The sequence below is a fragment of the Acanthochromis polyacanthus genome, chromosome 18 (genome assembly GCF_021347895.1).
Source record: "Acanthochromis polyacanthus isolate Apoly-LR-REF ecotype Palm Island chromosome 18, KAUST_Apoly_ChrSc, whole genome shotgun sequence".
Lineage (NCBI taxonomy): Eukaryota > Metazoa > Chordata > Actinopteri > Pomacentridae > Acanthochromis > Acanthochromis polyacanthus.
In genome coordinates, this window is record NC_067130.1 from 9,964,675 (window position 1) to 9,976,972 (window position 12,298).

Genomic DNA, 12,298 nt, shown 5'->3' on the forward strand with positions numbered 1-12,298 from the left:
CAAGAATTTTGCAAGATAAATTCTTCAGGCTAAATAAACAGCATTTGTAAAAAGGGTGGATAATTAACCTTCTGGTCAACCAGTCGCAATCACTAGAGGATATTTCAGATTCATGTACTTAATCGTATTCATTCAGGCTTCTTTGGTTTAGTATTTCCAGGATTGCCACAGGATCCATGAGCCCGAATTCACTGTCCAAATACGCAATATGACTATAAATGACTGTTCTACCACATTGATTCAGATAGTAATATTGCAGATAATTATTGTTGCTTCTGGCAACATCCATCAATCTTAAGCAGCAACAATTACACAAAAGGTTCAAACGAAAACAGTTCAGCTGCTACAGTATTCACACAGACACTCAGTGTAGATAAAAATAAAAAAGCAACCCAGCCCCGTCAAACAGAAACTTGGAGCAGTTTTGTGCACTTGAATCTAAAGAATTACCAAGTGCTCCAAGGCATTGTAGGTCTTTTTTGAAGTTCCGTCTTCGGTTGTTGTGCTCTTCCAAGAAACAAGACCAAGGGCTCATTCTGACTACAGTACATGGATGAATTATCTAAACTGTCTTATTGTGGAGAGCAGGAGGTGAAAACTAAGGCCTTCTTTGATCTTTTATTAAAATTATATTCCTACCAAACAGATCAAGGCGAGTTGCCTGGTAGAGGAACCTCATCTAAACTGTCCATATTATCAGTGTCATTCCTTTGGTCACAAACAGTGTCCAGGTGAGGGCCAAAGACAAAGGCTGATGACGTGAGGTATTTTCCTCATTTCGCCACGCTATTTTGAAAAACCACGGTATTTGGATGCCAAAGCATCTGATTTTAACTCTTTAAGACAGGTCCTCTCTCCTCCTGGATGTTGCCAAGTAAAGGTCAATTGGCCTTAAGCTTGGAGATACTGATGTCTTAAGATGTGTCACACTCAGCTGATGTACATCAGAAATAAACTGACCAATGGAGAAAAACAAACTTCATCCAAATACAGTCCGAAGCTGTGCCTAGATAGAAATCAAAACCAGCAGAAGAAGTCTGACACCTGCATTCAGTGTCCTTGAATTACCAGCAAAGATAGAGACACATCTTCCTGGTGTATGAACCGAGTAGTTCCAAAAAGGAACTCTGGATCATGAAACTAGAAATACTTAAAGGAACATTCCCCATATTCCAAACCAAAAAAACAAGTTATCTTCATGGGGCGAAGAAACATGTTTTATGTTCCAGAGCCAAGGACCCTGCAAATCAAAAAAATACCTAATGGGCAGAGGCTGGGCAGATTTAGTCATTGCTGACAGTGCCAAAGAAACCTGCCCTTAGAACATAGAATGTAATCACTCTTGGGGAAGGTGCCCGATTTGGTGCGTGAAACTGAGAGGTACCAACAAAATACAGTTGGGCTCACCATGCACACAGCTTTGGCTCTGGAACCAAACTCCTTGATAGATGGTGGACTCGCTCCTACTCAGGATTTGTCCATGGCTGTTGTGGGGACTACTGACAAATCACCGTCTGGCTGCTGCACAGCTGGACGTTCTCCAGGAGGTTGAGAGGGTCACCATCATGTCACTGCGTAATGCAGAGAGAAAAACTATTACTGTTGTTTGCTCATATGCGCCTATTTGTGGATGGCAGGCAACAACGGCTGGTAAGCTTTAACGCACCGCAAATCCTGCAAGAACACCACGCCTACGTGTGAGAATGGGCAGCTGAACCAATGCAGCAGAAGTTAAATGGCTTATTTTACAAAGTGGACACACTTGTTTTCAGTGCTGATAGAGCTTATATACATGTTAGAAATGGAACAAGGATTATATTATGAGCCCCAAATAGTTAATAAAGAACAAGAGTGCTGTGAAGTGATGAGTCACAGGTAATCAAAACACTCTTGCTGATTGGGCCCATTATCTGCTTGGGTTGATTTTTCAGTATAGATTTTTTTGTAATCTTGGAGCATGTAGTGCTTATCAGAGTAATCTTTGAAAAATCTGTTTTTAGAGGAATGAAAAGATTTGGCCTTTGTCAAACTGATCCCAGTCTACAAGACCCAATGACCTTGGGAAGTCAGCCTGAATAAAGTAATCTTTGGAGCGCACTCTAAATTAAGTGGAAGGGTCAGTTATGAGCAAACAGCAAAACTGTGAGGTGCACTCGCCACTCTCATGAGCAGGAAGCATCAGTCGCCATGGACTGGCAGATGTTTAGCATGTTCAAGTGTTAAGATATTGTTTAACAGTAAAGACGCAGTCAACATGGATAACAAAGTGCATGTTTTGTTTAATTGATACATGCAGATATATGTACTGTTTACATGCATGGAAGACAATTCTAATGACCTCAATGCTTATTCTTCTTACTTGACTATATATTCTACTATTTTTCACCCATGACAAAAAGGAACTGTTATACAAGTGCAGACAGAGGGTTATGTGTGTAACTTAAGAATGTGTACAAAGTAGGACAACAGAACATTTGTGTGTTGTTTTGCTCCATTATCCACACCTGTGCTTCTAGCTAAGGGTACTGAGTAAGAGAAAGTCAGCACTGGTGTGTTATTTTTGTTCATTTTCTGTCCACGCAAGCTGTTTTGGGATGGCCCTTACTATCGCGAAGGCATCATGATGCTGAGAAGGGGTGTTTCTGGTTGTTCTGTTTTTGGACTGTGACCTCAGAGCTCTGTCCTGTGGTTAACTAACTGCCTCTGTGTTACACTCTTGCTTGGCAGAGTCACAAAGGAATAGTGCACTGATATTGTATAGCACCAAAATCTACAGGAAAAAAAAAGATGTTCATCCTCCGTCTTGGTCTCCCGTGCTGGCTTTTCCTCTTTCTTTATTTGGCAACTCAATTCTTCTGAATTAGACAGGCAACACATGGCATTCTGTGCATCAGTTCTTTCTGTCAGGCACTCAAAGCATTGACAAATGGCTCCTTAATTCAGAGGAAAACAGAGGGTGGGTAAGGTGAGGCAGACAAAAATAATGGGTTGCCTCAGCTGTGAGGTGCATGCTAACTGGCTCTCCTTACAGATTGAGGGAATAGTGAGTCAAAAATGAAAAAAAGAAAAAAACAAAGGAAGAAAAAAATCAATCGCTAAGATGCCTGATGCTAAACGGAGCAGAGGAAAGAAAAGGAGGAACCTCTCGGTAAGGATGCTGGAAAGTTTTCTAAAATGTACAACATATTAAATCATGACAGAAAGTATGGATGGAATCCAGCTGAGTTTATCTCAGTGTTATAGATGTATATCTCTGTCTACTTACCTGAATACGAGTCAAAAAAATCCGAAGCATACATCAATCTCTAGCAAAATTGTTTAAACTATATATACAGTTACGGAAATCAACAACAGACGTAAATCCCGGCAGTGTTTCTTTTCCAAATCATTAGCTAATCAAGATCATCTCTTTTGGCACTGTGACTCTGTTGCTTGACCCAGAAGCACATTGGATGCGTCTAAACACTGACTAATGTACTTGTTATTTATCTCCCTCTCTGCCTCTTGCTTTCCCAGATGATGAATGACCAGGCGACACTGCCCAAAGTTAGAGCGCTGCTCCAGCATGATTACAGAGCCCGTTATTGGTCTGCCCCTGAACTTGATTAATGCTCTTGTTCCAGCTCCCCACAAATATGCTGACTCTCATCAAGCACTTTCGTCATTGAATAGAGTGCATTTTCTCTGGGCTTTCTGTAATCAGTGAGGAAAAATCTAGCGGGTGAAAAAAGCAGGTAAACCTAAGTGATAAAATAAAGATTGATGCATCAACTCTCTGCTTTGACTGTGTAGTTGTAAAACATTTTTGACTGAGAATCGGAGTGCGGGGAAGTGAATTTATGTGCTCAGTCTCTTTTTTTTTCTCCTAGTGTCAACCTCTTGCAGTTGCATGGGATTATTGGCAATGGCACATTTTGATGGTTCACTTGATCGCAGCGAGTGAGGTCATTAATCACCAGTGTGGAGTGTCAGCAGCTACTCAGGGTTATTAACAGTTCCTTATTGACAAAAACGCTAGTCTCCAAACACACTTTAGAGAGCCTGAATCATTGTGTGCGGTGATGTTTATGAGGTGTTTGTTGACACACTGGCTTTGGTTTGACAAGGAATGCAAGGCTAATATTAGACAAGGTTAAATTCCAAATATAGCAAGGGGAACTGTGAGTAAGGCAACTTTTTCACTTAAAGTATGACAGTTTGATTAAACAAAAAACAATAAGACATACAAACAGAGTTAAAGCTTACTTCTCTCTCTGGTTTACTATTGTATACACAAACAGAAAGACTTTTTTTTCATCAAGTTCAACGCAAGGTAAGCTAGAATGTTGCACATTGTCACATCGGCTCCGTATTTCTCAGCACTACCAAGACAACAAAAGAGTCAGTCTAAATTCCAACACCGTTATTGATCGTATGAATGTTCACTTTCAATGAAATCCACGGCATGAGCAAGTTTTAACTATTTCCACAAACATTAGGCCATTTGTGTGAGTTGGTTGGCTCTGCAATGAGCAAAGTGTTATTTTAAAGGTGGTATGTACAGTGCAGAATGGCTCAGTTCGTGAATATCCCCATTCATACAAGCACCTAAGAAATGGTGCAAAGAGCACTATGTTACCTGTATTTAAATATGTCATACAGTAAAGTATAGACATCGTCTGGAATGAATCTTCCTCTAGCAGCTTTAAATGTCAGACACTGCACAAGTGAAGTAATTAAAGTGTGACCATAAAGGGAATAAGGGTGTAAAACTTGAGGATATAACTTAATAGATTTAAAATGGATAAGCCAACAAGCTATTTGGTAACTCCTTTGCTTTTTATATCCACCAGGAAGTTATGTAGTCGGACTGAAATCAGGACAGGCACTTTATTCTGTTTCACTCACGTCTTAAATCCGAACAAACCGCATCATTCTCTGTGCACTGAAACAGATGGATGCAACAAACATTCCCACAACAGGCTGTATTTTAAATGTCATGCCCCAAACCTTACTTCACTTTCTTTTAGGGAATAAAAAAAAGAAATAACTGGAAAAAGGAAAAATACATGATTACCTTTGGCTAAGATTGGCCTTGACGCTACTAATAGGAGGCAGCACTGCTCATCCTGTGCTAATTTGCCTAATCATGGGAAACAAATATGAATTCATTTGTGATTCAATGACGGCAAAAAAAGAAGCCTAAAAAAGGAGCAGAAATGTCTCCAGAAAACAGTTTGTGACAGTCAGGTCTGTGGATCTTTGCCAAGAACAACCGAAAGTTATTCTCATAGCTTTAAGCACAGCAAGTACAATTCCATTTAGCTCCACTGGGCAAATGAAACCGACCTTGTCATCATGGCAGAATCTAACTACAAAACAAAGAAACTGTATGTGATTTGAGTTATAAAATATAGATGGCAATATGTCTAATACATGACAATAGGGAAAAAAACATTAACATACTGAGTGCATGAATTGGAAACCAGCTTATTTAAAACAAGTGCAATCAATGTGAGATTAGGTGATATAATCAGGAGACTAATTGACTAAATCTCTTCAAGCCGACACTTACCTTAATGCTCACTTATCCTTTTTCATAAATTTATGAAATAAATTTAATTGAGTACAGTCTGTAGGCTGAAGAAGTGAAATGGAGAGGCATCCTTTTAAAAGCCACAGCGCATTCCACCACTTTCCACATCAACATGTCTGTCATGACTAACTCCCTACATCAATGCCTGCAAAAACACTTTGGGGGAAGTGAATCAGCCAGAAACTCCATAAGCTCCCATGAGATTTTGTCCCGTGGAAAAAAAAAGGGAAAAAAAATGCTTTGGATAATGAGTCGTCTGCATTATTCATGACAATCTGACAGATTCTCTTAACAGTTACAGGAACTAATCACCAACTAAATACAGAACATTAACTTCTAACTGAAGTGGGCTTTTAATCAGTCATGCAGTATCTATTTCCTACTTAGTGTTTTCAGAGATCTTGTGTATTTTCTGGTGTCATTAAAGACTAATCCCTCAGCAATTCAAGAGGACAGAATGTAAGGCTTTGATTCCACCTCTAATAATAATTAATATGCAATCTGTTGTGTTGCCAGTGTGAGCTTTAATGCCTCCTTTTTAGTTACCAGTAATAAGTGCATTATTCTAAATGGCCAACTCTAAATAGCCCTTGTACAGTGAGACAGAACTAGTGCATTCTAAAAAAGACTACTGGATACAGCATGTGCCTTCAATGCTGGCCCCAAACGGAGGTCCTGTGCAGCAACGTAAACCAAAGTTAAGCCCTCTCCTCTGCTGAAGTGCTTCATTTGCGAGTGAAAATGTGATGTAACCCAGCAAAAATCCATTCCTCCTCCAGAAAAAGAAAATGCACAAAAGAGATAATTGCTCTGAAATAATTGCTTTACCTCCTAGCTAACCTGAGAGACTAATCTTTTGTGGTTTCAGCTACAAACATTCAGAATCTGTTCACATCAACATGTAGCAGGAATATATTTTTCACTCTACAACATGTCCTCATTTTTCTTCAGCTCACCATCACTGGTTACAACCCCGTTTTAAAGCAAATGACAAACATTGGCTAATTAATGGTGGGGCATGCTATAATCCCGTTTATGTCAGGATAAGCATGTGTACAATTGCCTTGGGAGTTCTGAGCTCCTGAGGCAATTTCACAAAGCCTGTGAAAAGTTTTGATTCATACACCATTGGATCAAATTTGCAACAACAATCTGTATGACACAAATTAGAGAAAAAAAATCGGTTCCGTCTGATTACTGCAATTTAGGGCTTCTGTATTACAAATCGATTCATTGAATATTTGATATCAAAAATACCCAAGAGTTTTCAGAAGAGAAAATATTTTTAAAAATAAAAAAAGTGTTATTTGTTGAATGCATTTTAGTGTAGTGCTGCCTGTCCTGCTTTGAATATAGAATGGTGTGCACGTCTTTTAGCGGCTAGTGATGCTGCAAGAAGGAGGCAATTTGTAGGATTTTAAAGGATTATCTACAATAAGGATGTCTTGCTGAGATACAGGACAATAAAGATTCAAGTTTCTAAGCATGGGTGTCATAAAAAATCCTCTGTTGCATCAGCGAAGGTGCAGATTTGAAAAGGCATCTTATCTGGGCATCTAATCTCCCCAAGCTCAGTGTGTTTCCAGACAATAAAGGTCAGCTGTAATCATTGCTTGAATACTCATTAGTCTGGGTGCTCTCCAAGTTGTCATTTTAAAGTGTAAGGACATGTCCCCTATTAACTGCAAGTCAGAATACCTGCCTAAATATACCAATATCGAAACACAGACAGCAAAAACTAGAAACACTGGGAAGAGTAATGGAATAACAAGTGACAGATCATGGAACTCAAACTAAAGATTTTGAACATAGCACGTATTGTGTATATCCATCCAGTACTAGAGGAAGTCTTCATGAAGATCAGCTTTGCACATGTTCCCATCTCTTCCTCTTCACACGACACACTGCTGCTTATCAAAGGTTAAATCTTTGCAGAGAAGCACAGCAGTGCTTTAGTGCACATTTTAATCACCCACTTTCACGTTTTTGAGCAAGAATGAATGCATAACTGATGTTGCAGATCTGCATAAATTTCAACGGCTGATTTTCGGTTGCCAGCCAGGCCTCTCGTTTTGTCGCCGTAAAAGCTACACTGTGCTTGTGAGAGACAAAAAAAGCTCTTGGCACACCCACTATCCCTGTAGAGAGTGAAAGGAGAACCCTGAACACACACAGTGTCCCGCTGTCACACAGCAAGGAAACTCACAGGAAAAATGGCTTCTATTAAAACACTGTCATTCCTAAAGCACTGATACTACATAAACACTGCATAGTATCATGTTAAGGCTAGGATATCACAGTACTTTTCTACTATCAGCATACCATGCAACACTGTTACCAAATACCTTAAAAACCTTCAAACTACGGACCGTCATCTGCATCGAGATCGATCTGCAGATGAATGTCGACCAGATGCTTCACGTTACGTTATCTAAGGATCTATTTTCTTGTTTTTGAGAACTGCTGGCGTGATTATCCCCAGAAACTCATTATGGTATAATCGTACAGAGTAAGTGTGCACTCGCCCATTTCTGCAAGTGTGAAGAAAACGAAAATTGATCGAGACAACAGAAAATTCGACGATGAATAGACCAACAAATGCATTTTTCCTCTTAAAACTGCACGTTCATGCTGAAGCTGCTGACCAATGAACACTGGATTCAAGTAGCAATCACACTTTTGTGACCCAGTTTGAGTCAGTGATTACTGAAAGAACCCACTATGCATTAAAGACTAAAATATACCTATGGTGTTTCTAAAAGGCGAGAAGACACATCAAGATTTAAAGAAGGAGCCAATGTCATGAAACTAAAATGCAGCAATGGCCATCTCATGAATACAGACAGACTGGGTATTAAATCTCCTAAATTCAGCCTTCCCACAGCATTACAGTATAATTGCATAGAACTGGTTTCTAGTTGGAACATGAGTGCTGATTTTTGCCACAGTGTAGGACAGTGTAGTTTTGCAGTGTTTGAGCAGAATTGCAGGTGAGCTGGTGTGCTGGAGCTGCATCATGTGGTGAAAGGTTTGTGGGAATAGAGGCAAGGAACTCACAGATGTGCTCTTTTTAGAGGAAATAATTGTGTAGAGTTACATTCAGCCCATTTAAGGCAGCAAAGGATTATGTTTTATGGAAATAAAAAAAACAACAAAACATGTTATTATGATGCACAGATGTGTTTTGGGAGTTTAATCAGTGCTCAGAGAGAAACTTTAAGTCATGTGGTATAATAAAATGTAAATACAATAGCAAGTCAGACTTGATTATGGTGTAGTTTCAGATACTTTACTACAAATTAAGAAAAAAAAAACAACATAAGCTGAGATCAGAAATATTACAACAGATTTTTTCTCCTTGCTGATGAAACATGTTAGTGCCATGGAAGAGTCAACTGAAATTAATAGTCACTTAACTAGAAAACAAAGATGCAGCACTGCAAGGATGATGTTTCCTCTTGAGCAGAATCAACATCAGCTCTGTCACCTCAAGTCACTCAGTCATTTACAAGTTAAAGAGTGGACATTTTGCTTTTGGGTTACTTGAAATCTGACTTTTAAATATGACAGTGAGATAACCTCTTCACATCGCAAATAGACACTGAAAGCAACAACAACACCAACAACAACAAAAACAAAAAACACTTGTGGTGATGCAAACCTACATTATACCCAAAAATGGATTTGGATGAGAAAAATAATACATTTATTTGTGACTTAGTGAGGGAAACCAAGGGCAAAACAATGAGTAACAACTGTATGCAACCATTTATTGGCAAATTCCTTCCCCTTTGGCTAAACATATCTGTATATAAAACACGGTTCGAGTTCATCATCTTGTGGAGAATCACACACTGTCTGTTTAACTTATCATGTATTTCTAGCATGTCGTGCATTATGTAACAACCTGCAAAATGCAGATAGTTAAAAGATGTGTTTTACAATATATATAACTAGTGAGAACTACGTTGTCCATGATTCTTTTCATGTATCATGTTCTGTTTACTCAGCCAATGTATTTTCAAGGTGCTTGAGTGATGTATATGTAAACCAATAAACACCAGCTGCCACTTTCACTGAGGAGGATTGAGAGAGCTGAGGACTTTGCTGGAGGACTGTGCATGCTGATTAGCCTGTTGCTACAGCAGTGAGGAGGGACCCCGCCGCTAAACTTGCATGGACACACGGAGGACACCTGTTGCATCTCGCCTGCTGCTGCTTCTTCATCTTCACCATCAACTCTTCAGACCTGCTATGCATCTTGGATTCGTGAGTAAGAGGAGCCTTTTTCTCTGAGGCACAGAGAGGGTTGTTTTTCCTATTAAAGGATCGAAGGAGCATTTGTTTTGTTTGTGCACCAACTAAGGGCCCCAAGGATAGACCAAAAAAATACCCCAAGCACTTGGTAACACTGTACACACACACACACAAAACTGAACATTTAATACTGTTAAGACTGTCTGACTGTTGACACAATCAGTTAAGCTGCCTTTGTTGAAGGTATACTTTATACTGTTCAATATTAAATGTGTTATTTTTATATATGTTATTTGGTTGACCTGTGTAATTTAGTATCATTTGACTTTATTAACATCTTAGACATTTAGTACTTGTTTTCTAGGGAAATACAATTGTAGCTCATGGATGTTTGAGTTAAGTAGTTCCACAGTGGAGGCACCACGCTATTCAATCAATCAATCAATCAATCAATCAATCATTTTTGTGTGTGAGAGTGTGTGTGTGTTTTTGTGTTTGTGCATGTGTGTGTGTGTGAGTGCATGTCGGTGTGTGTGTGTGTGGACATGTCGGCCCTCGTCCATGATCGAGCGCTGCGCGCTTGACTTGTCATTTTTGTGTGTTTGAGTGTACGAATGTCCGTGGTCGAGCGCACAGCGCTCGACTAGTCGTTGTCTGTGTTGCAAAAGCAATGGGCCCTTCGCCCTGGGCTACCAGGGGCTCGGGCCTAATTATGTTCCAATATGTGTACTCAAGATTTTTGTTGCAATTTCTGAAAGACAATGAGAGCAGATGTACTCACATCCCTTTGTGTGGCAACAGAAGAAGCCCTGGACTGCAACGACTCACAGGCGCACCTTTAACTGTATTACACGGCTATCCTTTACATCGAGTGACAAGCACAACCTCTTTATGCAGCAATGGCAGGCAATTTGATTTTCAAATAGAAAATCTCTTCCCAGCCTGGTATCAGTTGGATTCCATAGATGGGTGATTGTTTCCATCTGTAACTGATGCTCTGACATGTTTTCTGATGTTCAGCTGCACTGGTGCGTGCCAGCGTCTGTTGGCTGGTTGGTTGAGAATAGGTTTTATGTTGCCAATATTTTGTTATTGCACTGTGAGACTGCCAAATCCATAACCTTGTTGACACCACTGTACTGTTGGGATTTGTTTTTCCAATCCTTGCTGTACGCCCGAATTGTTTTAATGCCGCTTTGACTGTCACTTTACGGCTCTAAATCAATACCCATGTGACAATTAAAAAAAACTGATTCAATCCTTAATGGATATGTGGTCTATTTTTGTATTCAAGCTGTCCTACAGAGTTTCGATATTTTCTAATCAAAGTGGGCTTATGTTTTATGTTTATAATACTTGCCGAATATAACCTTTTTCCACGCACTTACAGTATTCCCACCCTTAAAGCTCACCTGTGTTTTTACTACCAAATGAACCAAATTACAGTGCTGCCTCAGTAATGTGTTACAGAATTGTCCTATTTAATATATTTCTATTCTGAAATCAGAATGGCGATATCGACGTCAATGCTGGTGTCATGGCAACAGCACACACCTATTGTAAAGACATAAATGATGCCGGCATATGCACCACAAAGAAGCTGTATAAAGTATTCCTGTGCTGTTGAGCAGGAGTTCATAGATCAATATTAGCTTATTTTACTGTATTTCTTGAGTCTTTCCGAGGAAATAAAAACTGATTTTCAATGAAGCAGACAACAGCGTAGAGCTCTGAGTGGAGTCAGACTGACCTGACCTCCCCTGGATCTTCGGTAACCAACACGTCCGTCTTGCAGCTGGCAATGGGGTTGATTGACAGCTCCACCGGTGGCACGACAAAGCTTTTGCTGACTGGCAGCCACAATCCTTGGCCCAGACTGTAGAACGATCTGTATTGGCATGACCGCAAACCATAAATGTCAAATGCATTACTGTCCCATTTTTACGTTTTGTAATATACAGCAGCAGACGATGTAAATTATTTGCATACATAAACATGCAAAGACACTAATAGGTTTGGGGGAGATGTGGTGAGTTCCTGACAGAAAGATGTTATTTTTTGTTGCAGTTTAATACATCTAATGGGTGGAATGGTCTTCTTGGACTTCTTGCAGTCAGAGCAATGAGAATGTAGAGGTAAGGCGTGAGAGGATACAATCGAGATATGGAGAGTGTTTTTGGACATGTGTAGATAAGAGTCTGGAACATATGGGGTCATTTATTGTGTGACATTCAAGAATATACACATGGTCGCTGGTCTACGTGAGAATTGTGCAATTTACAACAAAGAAAGTAGTGGTTTTTTTTCTCTGTTTCTTCTTTTAGATCATGCTGCAACGCAGGCAACATTAACTATGACGGCAGGATCTACAGAGGTATATTGCTGCATGCCAACAAGGAAGTAATTGCTCAACTGTGATGTTAATTCTGTGTGAAAACTCATTTAACTGTTATTCACATGTGGTGC

The 12,298-nt window shown here is 39.6% G+C and overlaps 1 protein-coding gene across 2 annotated transcripts in view; it reads right to left on the minus strand.

Moving 5' to 3' along the window:
• Window positions 1–12,298, minus strand: part of LOC110959713 (astrotactin-2-like) — a 286,904-nt gene that overhangs the window by 120,088 nt on the left and 154,518 nt on the right. Inside the window, exon 10 of one of the 2 annotated variants that reach the window (XM_051938273.1) lies at window positions 11,583–11,720. In XM_051938273.1, coding sequence (XP_051794233.1) covers window positions 11,583–11,720 — 138 coding nt within the window. Of the gene's footprint in view, window positions 1–1,407; window positions 1,487–11,582; window positions 11,721–12,298 lie in introns of those variants that run through there. The other variant, XM_051938274.1, reaches the window with a different exon arrangement.